A 19772-nucleotide genomic window follows, 5' to 3' on the forward strand; every position below is an offset into this window, starting at 1 on the left:
CATCACAACACACTACCGACAACATTCTGCTGACATCACAACACACTTCTGACAACAACATTCTGCTGACATCACAACACACTACTGACAACAACATTCTGCTGACATCACAACACACTACTGACAACATTCTGCTGACATCACAACACACTACTGACAACAACACTCGGCTGACATCACAACACACGACTGACAACAACATTCTGCTGACAACAACACACTTCTGACAACAACATTCTGCTGACATCACAACACACTACTGACAACAACATTCTGCTGACATCACAACACACTACTGACAACAACATTCTGCTGACATCACAACACACTACTGACAACAACATTCTGCTGACATCACAACATTCTTCTGCTGACATCACAACACACTATCGACAACATTCTGCTGACATCACAACACACTTCTGACAACAACATTCTGCTGACATCACAACACACTTCTGACAACAACATTCTGCTGACATCACAACACACTTCTGACAACAACATTCTGCTGACATCACAACACACTACTGACAACAACATTCTGCTGACATCACAACACACTACCGACAACATTCTGCTGACATCACAACACACTTCTGACAACAACATTCTGCTGACATCACAACACACTACTGACAACAACATTCTGCTGACATCACAACACACTACTGACAACATTCTGCTGACATCACAACACACTACTGACAACATTCTGCTGACACCACAACACACTGCTGTCCTCTACCTACATGTACATATAGCCTCTACTGTTATAGCCTCGCTGCTGCTCTAACTATCCAACCATGTTATTTTTTTTGTACTTATTTTTTACTTAACACTTATTTTTATTAAAACGGCATTGTTGGTTAAGGGCTTGTAAGTAAGCATTTCACCTTAAGGTCTACACCGGTTGTATTCAACGCATGTGACAAAATTTGATTTGACAACACACGGCCGACATCACAACACACACTGCTGACATCACAACACACACTGCTGACATCACAACACACACGGCCGACATCACAACACACACTGCTGACATCACAACAGACGCAAACAATTGTAATTCTTTTTAATATTTTGAATTGGGAATGAACTGTTTTGAGATCTGCAATATATTATATTACGTTATATGTCAGATAAACACTGTATATGAGAAGAAGCTACTATTCTGAGGACTTGATACACGATTCTGTCAGCCATCCTGATGCAGTGGCGTTTAAAGGATAGGGTGGGATTAAAAACGGACTGCATATCACATGGGGGATTTAAACAGAGACAAAATAACGGATTCAAGTATTGATGATAAACAGTACAAGGGGTATAACATACATTACAATTAACTCCATGGTGCGAATCTTGACGGATTCTGTGGATGTTAGAGAAAAAAGGAAGACTAAGGATTGGGATTAAATATAACACTGAGGATTTCTCAACTTCATCCTATGACTTGTTGTTGTCGTGTTCGTTGTTGTTGGTAAGCACTACTTTTGAGGGCTGGTGCTAGATAAGAGACTCACTTTAGTGGATATATGTTATTAGGCTAATTCTTTGAGGTCATTTTAAATCATACTATTCGACTAGCCATGTGAGCTGTGAGTATGGCCTCAAGCAGGAGACTATTCATTGTCTGGTCGGCACTTCCTTTACACAATGCATGTCAATCACACTCAAATCAGATGAGATCATGAAGGCAGGATTACAGGCATGAAAGGCTCTCAAAAGAAAATTAAGTCAATCCAAAACCAGTTCTCTGCAAGAACCTACAGTATCATCATACTTTAAATATATTGGAAATTAGTCAAAGCCTCTTGATAAAGGGTGTTATCTACATCGAAAATTATATTCTGTGCCATTTTTCAACAAAGTAAAATGCAGACGAAGTTGAACTGTAACAGAAAAAAAAATACATGATTTCTTCCGGAAATCAGGACAGAGATTAACATAGATTGGAGACCAGGAACCATTTACAAAATGTACATATCCACCCCCCGATGCTGCTTACACCTCTACAGTCTTCCTCTCAGCAGCAATGGTGTGTGTGTGTGTACTTTGTTTTAAGGACACAGCTGGCTAAAAGGGGGTAAAACAAACATTAAAGTGGCTGGGCCACAATAGTGAAGATGTTGATGAGCTTTAGGTTGAGAGACACATTTAGGGCGAGATACTTTACTCCACTACAATGATTTAGGCCTAGTTGATTACTCTCTGACCTTTCAGAACGCCATATGATAATGCTATACAGAAACCGTGAAGAAGGGGAAAGAACTAAGAAGTAAATTCAGGATGTCAGTCAATACATCACAACAACGATCTGTCTGAACACACCTCTACTGTACTGTTCAACCAAGGGATTCCCAAGTCCTCGGAAACTTACAAGAGGTAACAAGTGGACCAATGCAGATGGCTATAGTAGAACCGTAACCATCGCGATGTCCCTTTTCCTTCTGCATCAACAGTCCTCTATGTGGAAGCTAGTGTCATTTGACTGACTGGACCGCAGCCTTCGCTGGGGTCTCGTGTCCTTACGACAGATATGACATCTCCCTGTGAGAGACATGACGTGCTGGGGCAAACAAGCTCCGGACGTAGAGGACCGAGATGGCATTATTCACAAGGCTTCAGAGGTTTAGAGCAAAGTTCAGATGGACCACTAAATAGTAATAGATTGCAGCAAAGCATGAAAAAGGCACACACAAAGGATTGAGGAAAGGCAACGCGCAAGATCAGCACACACAAAATAATTACAGCACGCTTTAAACAGGCTCCCCACATGAGGGAACCAAAAGTGAATGAGAGGTTGGCAAAAGACAGAAAAAGGTGAAAAAAGCCTCTTTTTTTTTAAATGAGGAAAAGATGAGAACTCAAACTCAAGCACAAAAATAACCTATTTCCACAAGCGCAGCATCATCCAATGCAATCGCTGCAACTCAGAAGACTATGCAATGCCATGCATTCCCACAATGCAATTTGGTTTCAAAGAGATGATGGACCGTCGGGCACCAGAGAAAGCTCATTTTCTAAAGGAAAAGAAGAGAAGCTGATTCTGAAGTCCTCCGTCGATGGCTTGTGAGGTGCATAACGTGTAACGGTTGAATGTGTATTTAGTGTGCAGTGCTTTACCTGTGGTACAGTAGCTAGCATGTTCTTAGCTTATTTCCTCTTATATACAAGTGAAGGTTATTCCAGGAACTTTCAATAAATTACCTGGTATTCCAGAAATCCTGGTAGCTTTCCTGCTTATTCCCTCCTGATTCCGGGAATCCTCCAACCGGGATATCTGGAAAACCAGGGAGTTTATCGAATGTTCCTGGAATTTTGCAACCCTATTCAGGGTCGCATGGCAGTCCAGTGCTCCATATAGACACTGAGCAGAGTGGTACTCTGTGTGGCTGCTGAGAGGGACTAGAGAGTAGAAGGGCTGGATGACCGGGGAAGGGGATAGGCAGGGCTGGTGGGCTAAGGCGACCGACCGTCAGTTGGTAGTTTCGGGTTGTGACGATGGGTACTGACACAGGAAGTGGTCACCAGTAGAAGGAGCGGGACAGGAAGTTGGCGGCGGTGCTGAGCCAGCCCACACCATCTGTGATGGAGCCCACACGGGTCACGGCCTTGTCCTGCTCCTGAGACGGGCTGTCCTCCTCAGGCAGGTAGTCTGGGACGTCCACGTTGTGCTCCACCACCACCACCTCCGCACCCTCCTGGAATGGAAGCATCAGCTGGGGGGACAGACGGAGGGAGATGGTGGGACGTAAGGACGGTGGAAGGGAGGGTGGGACAGACGGAGGGAGAGGGTGGGACGTAAGGACGGTGGAAGGGAGGGTGGGACAGGCGGAGGGAGAGGGTGGGAAGTAAGGACGGTGGAAGGGAGGGTGGGACAGACGGAGGGAGAGGGTGGGACGTAAGGACGGTGGAAGGGAGGGTGGGACAGACGGAGGGAGAGGGTGGGACGTAAGGACGGTGGAAGGGAGGGTGGGACAGACGGAGGGAGAGGGTGGGGCGTAAGGACGGTGGAAGGGAGGGTGGGACAGACAGAGGGAGAGGGTGGGATGTAAGGACGGTGGAAGGGAGGGTGGGACAGACGGAGGGAGAGGGTGGGACGTAAGGACGGTGGAAGGGAGGGTGGGACAGGCGGAGGGAGAGGGTGGGACGTAAGGACGGTGGAAGGGAGGGGGGACAGACGGAGGGAGAGGGTGGGACGTAAGGACGGTGGAAGGGAGGGTGGGACAGACGGAGGGAGAGGGTGGGACAGACAGAGGGAGAGGGTGGGACGTAAGGACGGTGGAAGGGAGGGTGGGACAGACAGAGGGAGAGGGTGGGACAGACAGAGGGAGAGGGTGGGACGTAAGGACGGTGGAAGGGAGGGTGGGACAGACGGAGGGAGAGGGTGGGACGTAAGGACGGTGGAAGGGAGGGTGGGACAGGCGGAGGGAGAGGGTGGGACGTAAGGACGGTGGAAGGGAGGGTGGGACAGACAGAGGGAGAGGGTGGGATGTAAGGACGGTGGAAGGAGGGTGGGACAGACGGAGGGAGAGGGTGGGACGTAAGGACGGTGGAAGGGAGGGTGGGACAGGCGGAGGGAGAGGGTGGGGCGTAAGGACGGTGGAAGGGAGGGTGGGACAGGCGGAGGGAGAGGGTGGGACGTAAGGACGGTGGAAGGGAGGGTGGGAGAGGCGGAGGGAGAGGGTGGGACGTAAGGACGGTGGAAGGGAGGGGGACAGACGGAGGGAGAGGGTGGGACGTAAGGACGGTGGAAGGGAGGGTGGGACAGACGGAGGGAGAGGGTGGGACAGACGGAGGGAGAGGGTGGGACGTAAGGACGGTGGAAAGGAGGGTGGGACAGGCGGAGGGAGAGGGTGGGACGTAAGGACGGTGGAAGGGAGGGTGGGAGAGGCGGAGGGAGAGGGTGGGACGTAAGGACGGTGGAAGGGAGGGTGGGACAGACAGAGGGAGAGGGTGGGACAGACAGAGGGAGAGGGTGGGACGTAAGGACGGTGGAAGGGAGGGTGGGACAGACGGAGGAAGGGGGGTGAGAGAGATAGACAACAGTTGTTCAGAATCCCTGCCTAGTGGCAAACTGGTTTAATTAAACAAGGCAACAGTAAACATGTCATCCCCCACAAATGATGCAGCCCCCACCCCTTGGGCCAATTAGTGACAACAATTCAAACTAGACTATACTGGTAGTAATAAAATATGTCCCCACTATAGTGCCACCATGTGGTCGATATGAATGTTCTTGCATATGTTGAGCCTTGACAGTTTTTGCAACATGTTTACCAAATTTTCTTACAATATGAATATCTGTGACTGAATTATATGCATTTATGTGCCAGACCACACCCACGTTAATGTTTATTGGTCAATAGTGGCCATGTTGTTTTAGGTACAAGTCTGGAAAATATTGTGTGTTGGTGGACCTTTGTTCATAGCAGCATATGAAGTTTCATGCAGATCAGTCTTCGGTGCCAGAGGACTGGCGTTGAAAGTTTTTTTCACAAAATTCTAAAAGGCTAAAATCCATCATGGCGGACCTTATGGGTCCCTGAGGTAAATGTGTTCCTTTGTGAGGAGAGGGACCTATACACCGAATTTCAGGACTTCAGGTCAAACGAGGTGAGTGGCGTGAACTTTCAAGGCTGGCATTTGCAATCACTTGTTATAGTGCCACCATCTTGACATTCTGTGTAATTATGTAAATGTAAGATCTCTATGGCAAGACGCATCATTCACAGAAGTTACGTCAAAATCAGGCCAGTGCTGTCTAAGATAGTGCATGTGACGAACATACAGACGTAGACAGATCCAGTCCCCTCCCCGATTTCATTGTGGGGGACAAAAACAGTGCAGACAAAACAACACGTTGCTCAGGCAATTTCAAGCTATCCTCTACCTCTCCAGGGTCATCTCTGAAACATAAATGAACCAGCTCTGCCCTCTGATGGACATAACAGGAACAGCAGCAGGTCAGTGAGGAGCTGTCGCTTGTGTTGGAGAGGGACATTTCAGGCCATGATTGAGCACCTAAAGGAAGAAATCTCCCGGGAGTGGGAGTTCTGTTGCTGGCTCTTCTCCTCTGATCGGGGTTGCAGTTTCCCAAAGATACATGGTGTCGTGCCACACTGCTCCCAGGGCATGCTGGGATTGGTCATGTGACCTGGCGGTGAGTAATCCCCTCAGGTTAGAGAGAGATGACCAGCTAATGGTGTCACTCCAAATAACCAAGATTCATCTGTGATCAAGCTACCATCCCAAGCACACCAGGATATAAACATATTCCCAGCACGCAGCAGCTACACAGACGAGCTCTACCATGCCTACAAAGCTGCAACAGCACAACAATAACCCAATGACTTGCCCTGTCAGGTAAGAGGGCCAGACACAGTGGAGCTTTTTATATGACGTTTCAAAACCCTTTTAGCCTGAAGATTAATACATTATTTTACAGTTATTTAGCACAGCCTTGAATCAATCATTTCAATATTCTTTTGTTTTATATTATTAACTTCTGTTCACCTTCATTTGATTGTTTTACTGTAAAGTGAGTTGTAATTTCATTTGACAGTACTATCCCTCCCTCCCTCCATTTACCTCTCCTCCATCCTCTCCCTTCACTACCTGTGCAGCCTTCATCACCTTGGTGGAGTTGATCGCCGTGCCCAGCGCCTGAGGAACACAAAGATGGATGTTCTTCATCACAGGATCAAAGTCATCAAAAAAGGGATGTTCTTCATCTATTTCCCAGTGCCATGGAATGACATTGTGGAGAGAGCAACTCACCTCAGCCTTGAGGTCAGAGCGTATCCTGACCACACACCTCTTCACAGCCATCTGGAAGGTGAAGCTGATCACCCCTGGGATCTTCAGTAGGGCCTCCTCACACAGACTTCTACGAGTCTGAGGGATGGAGAGAGAAAGGGAAGTTGTGCAGAGGACAAGACCAATTCAGTCTTAAATAAAATGGTCACCCAGTAACCCTGTAAACCTTCACATTCTATTCAGATGAAGGGGTTTAATGTTGCATAGATATATGCAACACGGTAATAGACATGAAATGTCAAAAGAGCCCATCTTCCATTGTCTTGTGGTATGAGTGTTGGTCACTGAGGCTGTCTGTCTGGTGTAATGTGATCAGGGACAGGTGCAGCTCTCCTGTGGTGTGATGTTCAGGTTTAATCTCAACACCCTGCTGTTCAATGGCTGACATTTACAACACTGACCCACATTACTTGACAATGTGTGTTAAGACTGTGTGGTCACATTGACAACAGGGCGACAATATGCCGAACTCAAGGGTTCTTAGAGGTGGTGACTTATCGACTGTGTTAACCTATCACAATAACAAAGAAAGCGATTCTATTTTTTTCACCTGTTTTCATCCCAAGGAGACACATTAAAGGCTAGAAGTCATGAAGCAAGCAGCCAGTTTGGAATGGAGCCTGGGCTGTTGGTCTGGCAAACTGCTCTCCTCAGGTGTGTTATGGGATTGTGTGTGTACAATGTGGAAACACCACTATCCACTCACTGAGTCGTCCAGGCCGTCGATGTGCAGCACCACGGTCATGGCCCGCTTGTTGGTGGAGCCCATGAAGAAGTGGGCCTTGCGTCTGCAGGAGGCGGCTTCAGCCTCGGCCTGCTCTGCCTGGTCATTACCAGCCGCCTGCAGAATCTCATAAATCTCAGACGCCAGAAGCTTGGTCTCCCCTGGGGAGGTGCTCCTGAGGGAGGGTTAGGGAGGAGAGAGGTGGGAGGGGGAGAATAGAGGGTGGGAGAAAGAGAGGTTAAGTATCAAAAGGTTAAAAATGTTCAAGTACTTTTGTGGACAGTTGTCTCAGCAAACAAAGGCATAGTTGCTGTGTGAGATTTTACATATGTTATTTCATCATGTCCAAGTCCTCTCTTCAAATCCGGGCAAGATGGTACCAATGAATCCAAGTCAATAAGGAAGTGGACACATAAAGAGTAAAGTTTCCATGTCTACTCTTCCCCTCTGTGCAACACGACAACGGTGGTCTCCATTACAGCTGGGTGTCCTCTCCTGTGGTCTGGGCCTGTCCAAGTCTCTCCCAGAGCCCACTGGGCTGAGTGGTTGATATTTCTACAAGTAGTGTCATTGCCAGACGCACAGTAAGAGAGCTGTCCAGCTGCATGGAGGAGGTAGGGTGGGATGGGGGGGGTGGTCCCCGACAGAGAGCCAGTGTGACAGGCCTGTCACCACCTAACCTTTCCACTGTATAAATAGCCAGCCTCGTAGGAGGAGAAATGACCACACTACACTCATAAAACGACCATACATTCACTAAGGTCTCCGTCCCTCTCTAAAAGGTTCAATAATAATACTGTTAATGAAAGTATTAGTCTAATGTCATTTAAAAGCCGCAATGTGTCACTTCTTTTTGTTGTTGATCAAATTCACATGGAAATGTGTGTTCTAGATCTGTCACTCATTGAAGGCAAGTCTAAGAATTGGTAGATCTGTTCTGTATGCGGTGTCTATGCTTCCCGTGATAAAGATTGGTTTTTGCCTCTTTTACTTTGGTTTTGAAAACAAGCTTCAAAACAGATAGAAATACAATGTGTGTGGTTATGGAAAATATATTTCACAGTGGTTTAGATGGTAAAATGATTATCAACACTATATTTGTTTGGTCACAAACTGAAATTAGGAGAACTATTACAAATTTAGCAACCAGGAAATGGCGGAGCTATTTCTACATAGTGCATCTTTAACAGAAAAATGTAGACATAAGTAAATAATTCCTGTCGAATCAGAGAGACTGATCATGATTTATAAAGCATACATAAGTACATTGTCTCCTTTGTGGAGACAGAGCATGGCTAGAGGACAGCAGTATTCCTCGACACAGACATGCGTGGTCAGTACTGCCATACTGTGATGATCCCAGGATGCCCCTGCAGGCTAATACTATACATGTCACCAAGACATCATTCAGCCAATATAACCAGATAGGACGTCTGTTGTCTGGCAAAGTTGAGTTGTGCAAACCAGCCTTCCAATTCTGGATTTAAAGGTGTCCACATACATACAGTACCAGTCAAAAGTCTGGACACACCTACTCATTCCAGGGTTTGTTTGATTTTTTTGCTATTTCCTACATAGTGAAGACATCAAAACTATGAAATAACACATAAGGAATAATGTAGTAACCGAAAATGTGTTAACCAAAATATATTTTATATTTGAGAATCTCCAAAGTAGCCACCCTTTGCTTTGATGACAGCTTTGCACACTCTTGGCATTCTCTCAACCAGCTTCATGAGGTAGTCACATGGAATACATTTCAATGAAAAGGGGTGCCTTGTTAAAAGTTCATTTGTGGAATTTATTTCCTTATTAATGCGTTTGAATCAATCAGTTGTGTTGTGACAAGGTATGGGTGGTATACAGAAGACAGCCCTATTTGGTAAAAGACCAAGTCCATATTATGGCAAGAACACCTCATATAAGCAAAGAGAAACAACACTCCATCATTACTTTAAGACATGAAGGCCAGTAAATCCGGAAGTTTTCAAGAATTTTGAAAGATTCTTCAAGTGCTGTCCCAAAAACTCATGATGAAACTGGCTCTCATGAGGACCGCCACAGGAAAGGAAGACCCAGAGTTACCTCTGCTGCAGATGATAAGTTCATTAGAGTTACCAGCCTCAGATCACAGGCCAAATAAATGTTTCAGAGTTAAAGTAACAAACATCTCAACGTCAACTGTCCAGAAGACACTGTGTGAATCAGGTTGACTTGTTGCAAAGAAATCACTATTAAAGGACACCAATAAGAAGAGGAGACTTGCTTGGGCCAAACTCCTGCAACCTCCTGCATTAAAAAAGAAAGACACAAAATAGATAACAGATGTAGTAATGTGAACAATAAAACAGTGAACCTTGAGAGGGTTACTCCGACAGAAACCTACAGTCAGCTGAGGTCACTGTACAGCCTTACCTGTGGATTGTGCCCCCATGAAACTGATGATCAGCCAACTCCGACACCCACTGATCATAACTATGTAAAGTTTACCCAAATATTAGCGTCTCAGCTTTATTGCAGGACTCTGAAACAAGCCACATTAGCTCACCAGTTAACTTACTATGTGCATTGAACGTTCACAGCTAATGTGGCTCATTTCACAGTGGTTTCAGAGTCCTTCAGTACGAGTTAGAACTAATATTATGTAAACTCTACATAGTTGCGTTCTGTGGGTGTCACTGAGTAGGACGATACCCATGGAGTGTGCACCCATGAAATGGGGTAAGGCTGTACACAGTGAATATAAGTATGCCCGCAATGCAATTATGCAGTCTAATACATCAGTGGGATTTCAATAGTTTTTTTTCTATTTATTGTCAAATTAATATGTGTTTAATTAAATTATGTAAAAACATTGCAAACTTGTTTAGCATTATCTCGACCAAATATGGCATGATTCCACCATTTGTTCAATTTGCATCACTTTAAATAAGGGACTTATTTTGAAGGCAACCCACAAATTCCACCAATCCACAGACAGAAGTCGTGCCCTGTGACCTGTAGGTGCTGGGGTATCACCACAGATAGAACAATGAGACAACTTCACTGGATGTAAACTCAGCAACAACAAAGAAACAGCCCTTTTTCAGGACCCTGTCTTTCAAAGATAATTAGTAAAAATTCAAATAACTTCACAGATCTTCATTGTAAAGGTTTTAAACACTGTGTCCCATGCTTGTTCAATGAACCATAAACAATTAATGAACATGTACCTGTGGAACGGTCGTTAAGACACTAACAGCTTACAGACGGTAGGCAATTAAGGTCACAGTTATGAAAACTTAGGACACTAAAGAGGCCTTTCTACGGACTCTGAAAAACACCAAAAGAAAGATGCCCAGGGTCCCTGTGTGAACGTGCCTTAGGCATGCTGCAAGGAGGCATGAGGACTGTAGATGTGGCCAGGGAAATAAATTGCAATGTCCATACTGTGAGATGCCTAAGACAGCTCTACAGGGACAGGACGGACAGCTGATCATCCTCGCAGACCACGTATAACAACAGCTGCACAGTATCGGTGCATCCGAACATCACGCCTGCGGGACAGGTACAGGATGGCAACAACAACTGCCTGAGTTACAACAACTGCCTGAGTTACAACAGGAACGCACAATCACTCCATCAGTGCTCACCAGACAGGACTGGCAAAAAGTGCTCTTCACTGACGAGTCGGGGTTTTGTCTCACCAGGGGTGATGGTTGGATTCGTGTTTATTGTCGAAGGAATGAGCGTTACACTGAAGCCTGTACTCTGGAGCGGGATCGATTTGGAGAAAGGGTCATCATCGGACTGAGCTTTTGTCAGCTTTTGTCAACCTTCCAGTTACCAGTCTAACGCTCTAACCCGTGTCTCTCTAGTTGAAAGAGAGCAAACACTTAATTGAATCCTCCTGTCGATAGTTCCCACCCCTACTGTTGACCTATCACCGACAAAGGGGTGTAGACTTCGACTACCAAACATCGACAAAAATAACATTGTATATATATATGTTTTAATCCAGTTGAATAAACACTCCAAACAGCCTACACGACAGCTTGGAGGCATCTGCATGGTCCTAAAGCACACCGTTGCCTCATTTTGTATCGCATTCCAATGATAAAACTGGGGGCAGACAAAAATGTAATTTCAGAATGTGTGTGTGGGGGGACTGATATGCGACAGGCGAAATTACATTGTTCTTCTGTGTGAATGGACTAGACAAAGCTCCATTCACAAGCTAAATCTCTGTACCAATAATAACAATGCAGAGCCTTGGGAGTGGTAACTTAGCTAGACTTTCCCTTCAGTCTTGTGTTCAGTCTCTCCAGCCATTAATGACCTCCACACAAAGTCACTGTGTGGAATGGGAGCAGAGGGAGTCGGGGTGACCGCAGGACCCATCTTGATAGGGCCTGTTGCTAGCTGAAGTGACTGGCTGGTTAGCCCAGGGTCAGTCTCACAGAGGGTTGTGCCCTGGGAGAAGATCATACAGCCTGATACCAGGCCTGCCAACCGCTGGCACACTTCTGAGAGCCAATCATAAACAGCAGTCACTTACCACACACCCTCCAGTTCCTCTCACTAGGAGGGGGAGCACACAACCACCCTATCTGGAGGTCTAGCGACCCCACTGGGTGACCAGAATGTGGAAGCCATATTGATTTAGCAAGGTAACAGAGGGCATACTTTTTAACCATCTTTTTTTTAGTAGTGATGGGGGGGGGGGGTATCACAATATTATTTTGGAAGATATTACAAATCCATACTTTGACTCAGTATCAATTAGTAAAAACAAATAGTTGTTTTTTTTTCCGCTAGGTAGCGTTAGCTGACGCTAGTGGGCTGTACCTGCGCCAAAACTGTATTTTTCATGCTATAGCTGGTTCCCCATCTTCTTAAATAGTGAGCCAACATGTTGCTTTCAGCACTTTTCTGTCCATGACTGATAAAAAAAAACATCCTCTCATATCCCTCTGCAGCAGACATATAGTGAGCAATATGTTTGGAACATCAAACTGCAATAAAAATCGCAGTATAAAATCTCAATACATACCGTATCGGTACAAAGTATGGTGATAACATCGCATTGTGAGGTTCCTGGCAATTCCCAGGCCTAGTTTACAGTGAAGGAAAATTCAATGTTTCATGTTTTATGCCTAACTAAAGGGCATTTAATGGACATTAACATGTATTTATTTGAAGAGACAGATGCAGCGATGAAAGTGTAGCTGCTTAGCCGATAACGGTCCATGAGAAAAATACCTGGCAACCCTAACATTATTCAAAATTTAACAAAAAAAAGTGGGGATACTGACTAGATCGGGGCGGCAGGTAGCCTACTGGTTAGAGTGTTGGACTAGTAACCTGGAAGGTTGCAAGATCAAATCCCCTGACAAGGTAAAAATCTGTGGTTCTGCCCCTGAACAAGGCAGTTAACCCACTGTTCCTAGGTCATCATTGAAAATAAGTATGTGTTCTTAACTGACTTGCCTAGTTAGCTTGTTGAGTGTAGGGGGCAGTATTTTGATGTTTGGATGAAAAACGTACCCAAAACTGCCTATTTCTCAGGCCCAGAATTTAGAATATGCATATAATTGTCAGATTAGGATAGAAAACACTCTAAAGTTTCCAAAACGGTCAAAATATTGTCTGTGAGTATAACAGAACAAATATTGCTGGCGAAAACCTGAGGAAAATCCAACCCGCAAGTGCTGTCTTTCCTGAAAGCTCTCTGTTCCATTGCATACCTTCCCTCCATTTAAAGGGATATCAACCAGATTCCTTTTCCTATGGCTTCCACATGGTGTGAACAGTCTTTAGACATAGTTTCAGGCTTTTATTCTGAAAAATTAGCGAGAAAGATCACACCGCGTCAGTGGATGGCTGGGTGCCAGCAACGTTTTGGAGCAGACTTTTTCTCTCTCTCTCTCCTATTGAAGAAGCTACGGTCCGGTTGAAATATTATCGATTATATATTGTAAAAACAAACTGAGGATTGATTATAAAAAACGTTTGACATTTGGAATTTGTGTCTGCATGGCCGTGACCGCTCGAGCCTGTGGATTTCTGAACATAACGCGCCAACCAAATGGAGGTATTTTGGATAGAAAAATAATCTTTTTTTAAATTTTATTTTTTAAAGAAAAATCATCTTAATGGAACAAAAGGAACATTTATTGTTTAACTGGGAGTCTCGTGAGTGCAAACATCCGAACATCATCAAAGGTAAGCGATTCATTTGATTGTTTTTCTGACTTTGGTGACCAATCTACTTTGCTGCTAGCTGTTTGTAATGTTTTGTCTGCTGAGAGAGATGACCTTACATAAATGCTTGGTATGCTTTCGCCGAAAAGCTTTTTTGAAATCTGAAACGCCAGGTGGATTAACAACAAGCAAAGCTGTGTTTTGCTATATTGCACTTGTGATTTCATGAAAATTAAATATTTTTAGTAATTTAATTTGAATTTGGCGCTCTGCAATTCAGAGGATGTTGAGGAAAATGATCCCGCTAACGGGATGTGTGCGTCAAGAAGTTAAATAAAGGTCAAATTTAAAAAATTGAAAAGTGGCAGGTTGCATCAAATCCCTAAATGTGCAGAAACAGCTAATTAATTGTTTAGCGGCAGACTTTAATTCTAGATTGATCAAATTCAACCTGACATGGCAACCTTAGATAACCTTCCGGTCAAGAAAATTTGCAGACAGGCACGGAGGCAATTATTGTCCCCTGAAAACAAGAGAAATATCAGGATCTGGTTTTCAGTGAAAAGTGCAGTGCGTGTGTGCTCAGTCCGATACAGTGCAGTGCGGTGACAGGTAGGGGACTTACTTCTGCATGACATTCTGCAGACTCAGCATCATGCCCAGCTCTCCCTTCATCTTCTCTCTGTTGGACCGACATTCTGCAAGGTAGCGCACTGCCTGGTAGGACAAGGGAAACCATTACAGCTTAAACAAACCTAGGGCTATCACTCTCTCTAGTTGTGTATGTGTGTGTGTGTTAAAACTCAGCCAGGCAAAGATGCATACACACAATCACAGCTGAGCAGCCAACCAGCCACTTAAGCGCAGTGAGAGCCAGTGATGGAAAAAGCACTCAAATGTCATACTTGAGTAGAAGTAAAGATACCTTAATAGAAAACAACTCAAGTAAAAGTGAGTCATCCAGTAAAATACTACTTGAGTAAAAGTCTAAAAGTATTTGATTTGAAATATAATTAAGTATCAAATGAAAATGGAATTACTAAAATATACTTAAGTATCAAAAGTAAGAGTATAAATCATTTCAAATTCCTTATATTAAGCAATGGAGATGGCACAATTCTTGTTTATTTATTTACGGATAGCCAGGGGCACACTCAGACATTATTTACAAACACAGTAGGAATGACCATGGATGTTCTCTTGATAAGTGAGTGAATTGGACCATTTTCCTATCAAAATGAATGAGTACTTTTGGGTGTCAGTGAAAATGTATGGAGTAGAAAGTATTTTATTTTCTTTAGGAATGTAGAAGTAAAAAAAGTGTAAATAGTAAAGTACATATAGCTGAAAAAGCAACTTAGTAGTACTTTAAAGTAGAGGTCGACCGATTATGATTTTTCAAATGTATTTGTAATAATGACAATTACAACAATACTGAATGAACACTTATTATAATTTAATATAATACATCAATAAAAATCCATTTAGCCTCAAATAAATAATTAAACATGTTCAATTTGGTTTAAATAATGCAAAGTGTTGGAGAAGAAAGTAAAAGTGCAATATGTACCATGTAAAAAAGCTCATGTTTAAGTTCCCTTGCTCAGAACATGAGAACATATGAAAGTTTAACATGAGACTTCAATATTCCAAGGTAAGAGGTTTTAGGTTGTAGTTAATGTGGTATTTATAAGACTATTTCTCTCTATACCATTTGTAGTTCATATACCTTTGACTATTGGATGTTCTTATAGGCTCTTTAGTATTGCCAGTGTAACACTATCGCTTCCGTCCCTCTCCTCGCCCCTACCTGGGCTCGAACCAGGAACACATCGACAACAGCCACCCTCAAAGCATCGTTACCCATCGCTCCACAAAAGCCGCGTCCCTTGCAGAACAAGGGGAACAACTACTCCAAGTCTCGGAGCGAGTGACGTTTGAAATGCTATTAGTGCGCACCCCACTAACTAGCTAGCCATTTCACATCGGTTACACTAGCCTAATCTCGGGAGTTGATAGGCTTGAAGTCATAAACAGCTCAATGTTTGAAGCATTGCGAAGAGCTGCTGGCAAAACTCACGAAAGTGCTGTTTGAATGAATGCTTACGAGCCTGCTGCTGCCTACCATCGCTCAGTCAGACTGCTCTATCAAATATCAAATCAGACTTAATTATAACATAATAACACACAGATCTACGAGCCTTAGGTCATTAATAAGGTTGAATCCGGAAACTATCATTTTTAAAACAAAACGTTTATTATTTCAGAGAAATACAGAACCGTTCGGTATTTTATCAAACAGGTGGCATCCCTAAGTCTAAATATTCCTGTTACATTGTACAACCTTCAATGTTATGTACTAATTACGTAAAATTCTGGCAAATTAGTTCGCAACGAGCCAGGCTGCCCAAACTGTTGCATATACCCTGACTCTGCGTGCAATGAACGCAAGAGAAGTGACATAACTTCATCTGGTTAATATTGGTCGCTAACTTGGATTTCATTTAGCTAAATATGCAGGTTTAAAAATATATACTTCTGTGTATTGATTTTAAGAAAGGCATGGGTGTTTATGGTTAGATAGTAATGCAAAGATTGTTCTTTTTTCACAAATGCGCTTTTGTTAAATCATCCCCCAGCGTTGCATTGATTATATGCAACACAGGACACGCTAGATAAACTAGTAATATCATCAACCATGTGTAGTTAACTAGTGATTATGATTGATTGTTTTTTATAAGATAAGTTTAATGCTAGCTAGCAACTTACCTTAGCTTACTGCATTCGCAGCAAGTACAGGCTTTGAGTGTACACTGTCCAGGTCACCACTAAATAAGAACAATTATATAAAGTGTGTGTGTGTGTGTGTATCCTAGGAGATGTGCCCGAGAACACTCTTCTTCAAACACTGACATTGTTGATCGTGTAGCTACAAGAAAATACAACTGTATTTTTGTTGCAGTCTCAGATATGGGTGATGCAACCTACCACTTTTCTTTTTTCACCCTGTTGATATTTTTTTGTTTATTTTGCAACTAGTTTTAATTAACATTATTACAGCCTGGCATCAGAGAGCCACACCAGGCACCAGACGACACCAATCTCCTGGTTCCTCTACAGGGTTCTTTTAGAACAGGGTTCTTCTAGAAGAGGGTTTCCAAAACTCGGTCCTGAGGCCTCTCCTGGTTTAATTTTTTATTTTTTTATTGCACCTTTATTTAACCAGGTAGGCAAGTTGAGAACAAGTTCTCATTTACAATTGCGACCTGGCCAAGATAAAGCAAAGCAATTTGACACATACAACGACACAGAGTTACACATGGAATAAAACAAACATACAGTCAATAATACAGTATAAACAAGTTTATATACGATGTGAGCAAATGAGGTGAGATAAGGGAAGTAAAGGCAAAAAAAGGCCATGGTGGCAAAGTAAGTAGGGTATTGGAGGCTATTTTGTAAATGACATCGCCGAAGTCGAGGATTGGTAGGATGGTCAGTTTTACAAGGGTATGTTTGGCAGCATGATTGAAGGATGCTTTGTTGCGAAATAGGAAGCCAATTCTAGATTTAGCTTTGGATTGGAGAAGTTTGATGTGGGTCTGGAAATGCACGTTGTTTTTTGCCCTAGCACTACACAGCTGATTCAAATAATCAAAGCTTGATGATGAGTTGGTTACTTGAATCACCTGTTTAGTGCTAGGGCAAGAAACAAAACGTGCACCCGGGGGTGGGGGGGCAGGACCAAGTTTGGGAAACCCTGTTGTAGATGTTGCTGGGTAAATATCAATGTTCCTGCCTGGCGCCGACACAGTGGGAGGGATTGCCCTTCGCACCGTCACTCTAACCTAACCTGACACCACCGGACAGATGGTTATGAATGACTTACCGCATGTTGCACTCAAGATTAGACTGTCCTTCTTCCCGGTTCCAATTCCTTTTGATAATTGTGTCATAGGAGCAGGCCACATTTCTGCATAATAGGGCCAGGAGTTTTTCCAGGTCATATGTTCAGGAAAAACTCCTGACCTTATGCATTGCCAACAAAACAGTCAAATGGTGGTGGATGAGCCTTACCAATAATGCGGAGTAGACAACCTGAGGGTTGGGGTGGTCCAGAAAGAGGATGAGCCCTGGTAAGCAGCCATTGTCCTGTACTATGGCTCGTCTGTTGAGGGGGTCAGCTGCAAGATCTCGTAGCTGGTTCACCACAGTCAGCGCATCCAGCTCCCCACTCATGGTGCCTCCTCTCTCTGTGCCGTGCACATCAAACCAGCCTCTTCACACTGTGTACATAATAGGATCAAGTCAGATGTAGCTGTACAGTACCAAACCTATTAATTACAATGACATCCATTTCAGTGACAAGTCTCTAAATGCTTTTATTTTTGGCAAACTGCATGACCAAAACAACCTGTCAATATTAAATGGTAACGATGTATCAACCTGTTCAAATACTGTAATCAATATGAGCAACATATTGTGATTTGTGAAAAACAATCAGTTTGACAGGTCACTTGAAATGCATTACCATTATTATCTTGGTGTGTAGACCTACCGATATTTATAGCTATGTCAACTAGCTAGCTAGCTAACTACAGCTAACTTTCTTTGGACACTTGGCTGACAAATAAAGCGTGGAGGTCCACATTGAAACATGATAACAGAGGTTAAAGCAATGTATTTAGCTACTGATATGGTATCAGCAGAGTGTTCTGATATATGGCCCTGCCCATTGTGAAGATAGATGTGCATAGCAAATAAGGGCGCTAACGTTTTATGGAGGCTAACATGTTATGGCTGCAACAAAAGGCCCAATTAGCCTAACGTTAATGCCATGGGCCAAAACCAAGTGAATATAGCGTTCTTAATCTTTTTTTGTTGAGAACGCCCATGGTTTTATTCTGATAAACCAGGCAGTTGCACTCCTCCGTGCACATGAAACATAGCGTAGCAAGCAAGACCAATAGCTAAAAGCAATAGTTAAAATAGTTCGCAAGCTAGCTAACAACAACACATAACTAGTTATCAGGTTAAGACTGTCAGGATAATTACAGTGAAGGGCCATCCATGTTTATTATCAGAACTGCAAGAGTTGCTCATTAGCTGGCAACTTCACCTTGCTTGTGTAGCATTGTTGTCTACGCAGAACATCTGAAAACACGCCCAGGACAAGCAGGAGCTGGGCTAGAGATCTAGCTAGTTATCGTTAGCATATTATTACCTTTTCTCCAAGTGATCTTCCCCTGTTTGAATTATATTTTTAAAAACGCAAATACAATGCGGTTGAAAATAAACTAAGCAGTTGTGAGAAGCAGATACATCTGTTTCCGTCACAACATCGAAATAAAACTGAAGCGTGTTTATTAACAAAATTTCGGCAAAAAGCTAGCTAGCTGGCTAACTGGTACATTTTACGTCCATATTGAATTCATCACGGTCTCAGTTTGAAGACAGCTGATTGGACAGTTCAGTTGTGACCGACAAGGCGAAGAGCCATTCATCAAAGGTTTTACGTTAGCAAATTGTCACGACCTTGATTGAATGTAGCGGTATTCAAGAATGTAATGTAATTGACCAAATTATTCTACAAAGACAGTGACAGTAAACTACTAACAATTAATGAATGTTACTTGACATTTCACAACTGTCCACGTTATGCAAGACTTGCTACATTAACGGCGTAAAACGAATAACAAAGTCTGCCTCCTTTCTGACAATACTGCAGGTGGTCAGTTGATGTGCTGCTATTCATTATAATCAACCAATAACATTATCATAAAGTTATTGTACACGCCCAACCTAAACGATTCCTCAATGCCTATTGGTTTATAAAACAAATCTACCAACCCATTCGTCAAGAAATAAACATGTTCCCGCCTACTCACTTTGCCAGGACGAAGGAGATTTAAAAGTGAACATTTAGGGTTGTTTGAGGTGAACATAAAGCTGTTATTGGATGTTGTCGTAAGGACACGAGTAAGTTTTTATTTGATCAAATTCGATCTACGAATGTAGCTATGATTTCGCCTTTGCTACT

General features: G+C 43.4%; 1 protein-coding gene across 2 annotated transcripts; it reads right to left on the reverse strand.

The window, feature by feature from the left end:
- Window positions 1-1064: 1064 nt before the first annotated feature.
- On the reverse strand, window positions 1065-19372 carry LOC115130133 (armadillo repeat-containing protein 1-like). 2 transcript variants are annotated; one of them, XM_029660929.2, is made up of 7 exons: window positions 18957-19372; window positions 17810-18018; window positions 14358-14449; window positions 7532-7724; window positions 6787-6903; window positions 6625-6672; window positions 1065-3725 (listed from the first exon to the last, which is right to left on the reverse strand). In XM_029660929.2, the coding sequence occupies exons 2-7, from the start codon at window positions 17969-17971 to the stop codon at window positions 3531-3533; spliced, it is 807 nt and encodes a 268-aa protein (XP_029516789.1). In that variant the 5' UTR covers window positions 17972-18018; window positions 18957-19372; the 3' UTR covers window positions 1065-3530. The 2 variants fall into 2 exon arrangements, with proteins under 2 accessions (XP_029516789.1, XP_029516788.1); XM_029660928.2 differs by having other exon boundaries at window positions 6598-6672; window positions 18957-19256.
- Between the last annotated feature and the right edge of the window lie 400 nt (window positions 19373-19772).

Source organism: Oncorhynchus nerka, linkage group LG6, assembly GCF_034236695.1.
Source record: "Oncorhynchus nerka isolate Pitt River linkage group LG6, Oner_Uvic_2.0, whole genome shotgun sequence".
In the NCBI taxonomy this organism is placed as follows: Eukaryota; Metazoa; Chordata; class Actinopteri; order Salmoniformes; family Salmonidae; genus Oncorhynchus; species Oncorhynchus nerka.

Excerpts from the sequence above, each read along its gene's own strand:
- LOC115130133 (XM_029660928.2), bottom strand. The coding sequence starts at position 17,971 with ATGAGTGGGGAGCTGGATGCGCTGACTGTGGTGAACCAGCTACGAGAT. Across the intron at positions 14,450-17,809 it reads TTGTCTACTCCGCATTATTG|GCAGTGCGCTACCTTGCAGA; the intron begins GTAAGGCTCATC and ends TTGTCCTACCAG. Across the intron at positions 7,725-14,357 it reads CTGCAGAATGTCATGCAGAA|GAGCACCTCCCCAGGGGAGA; the intron begins GTAAGTCCCCTA and ends ACCCTCCCTCAG.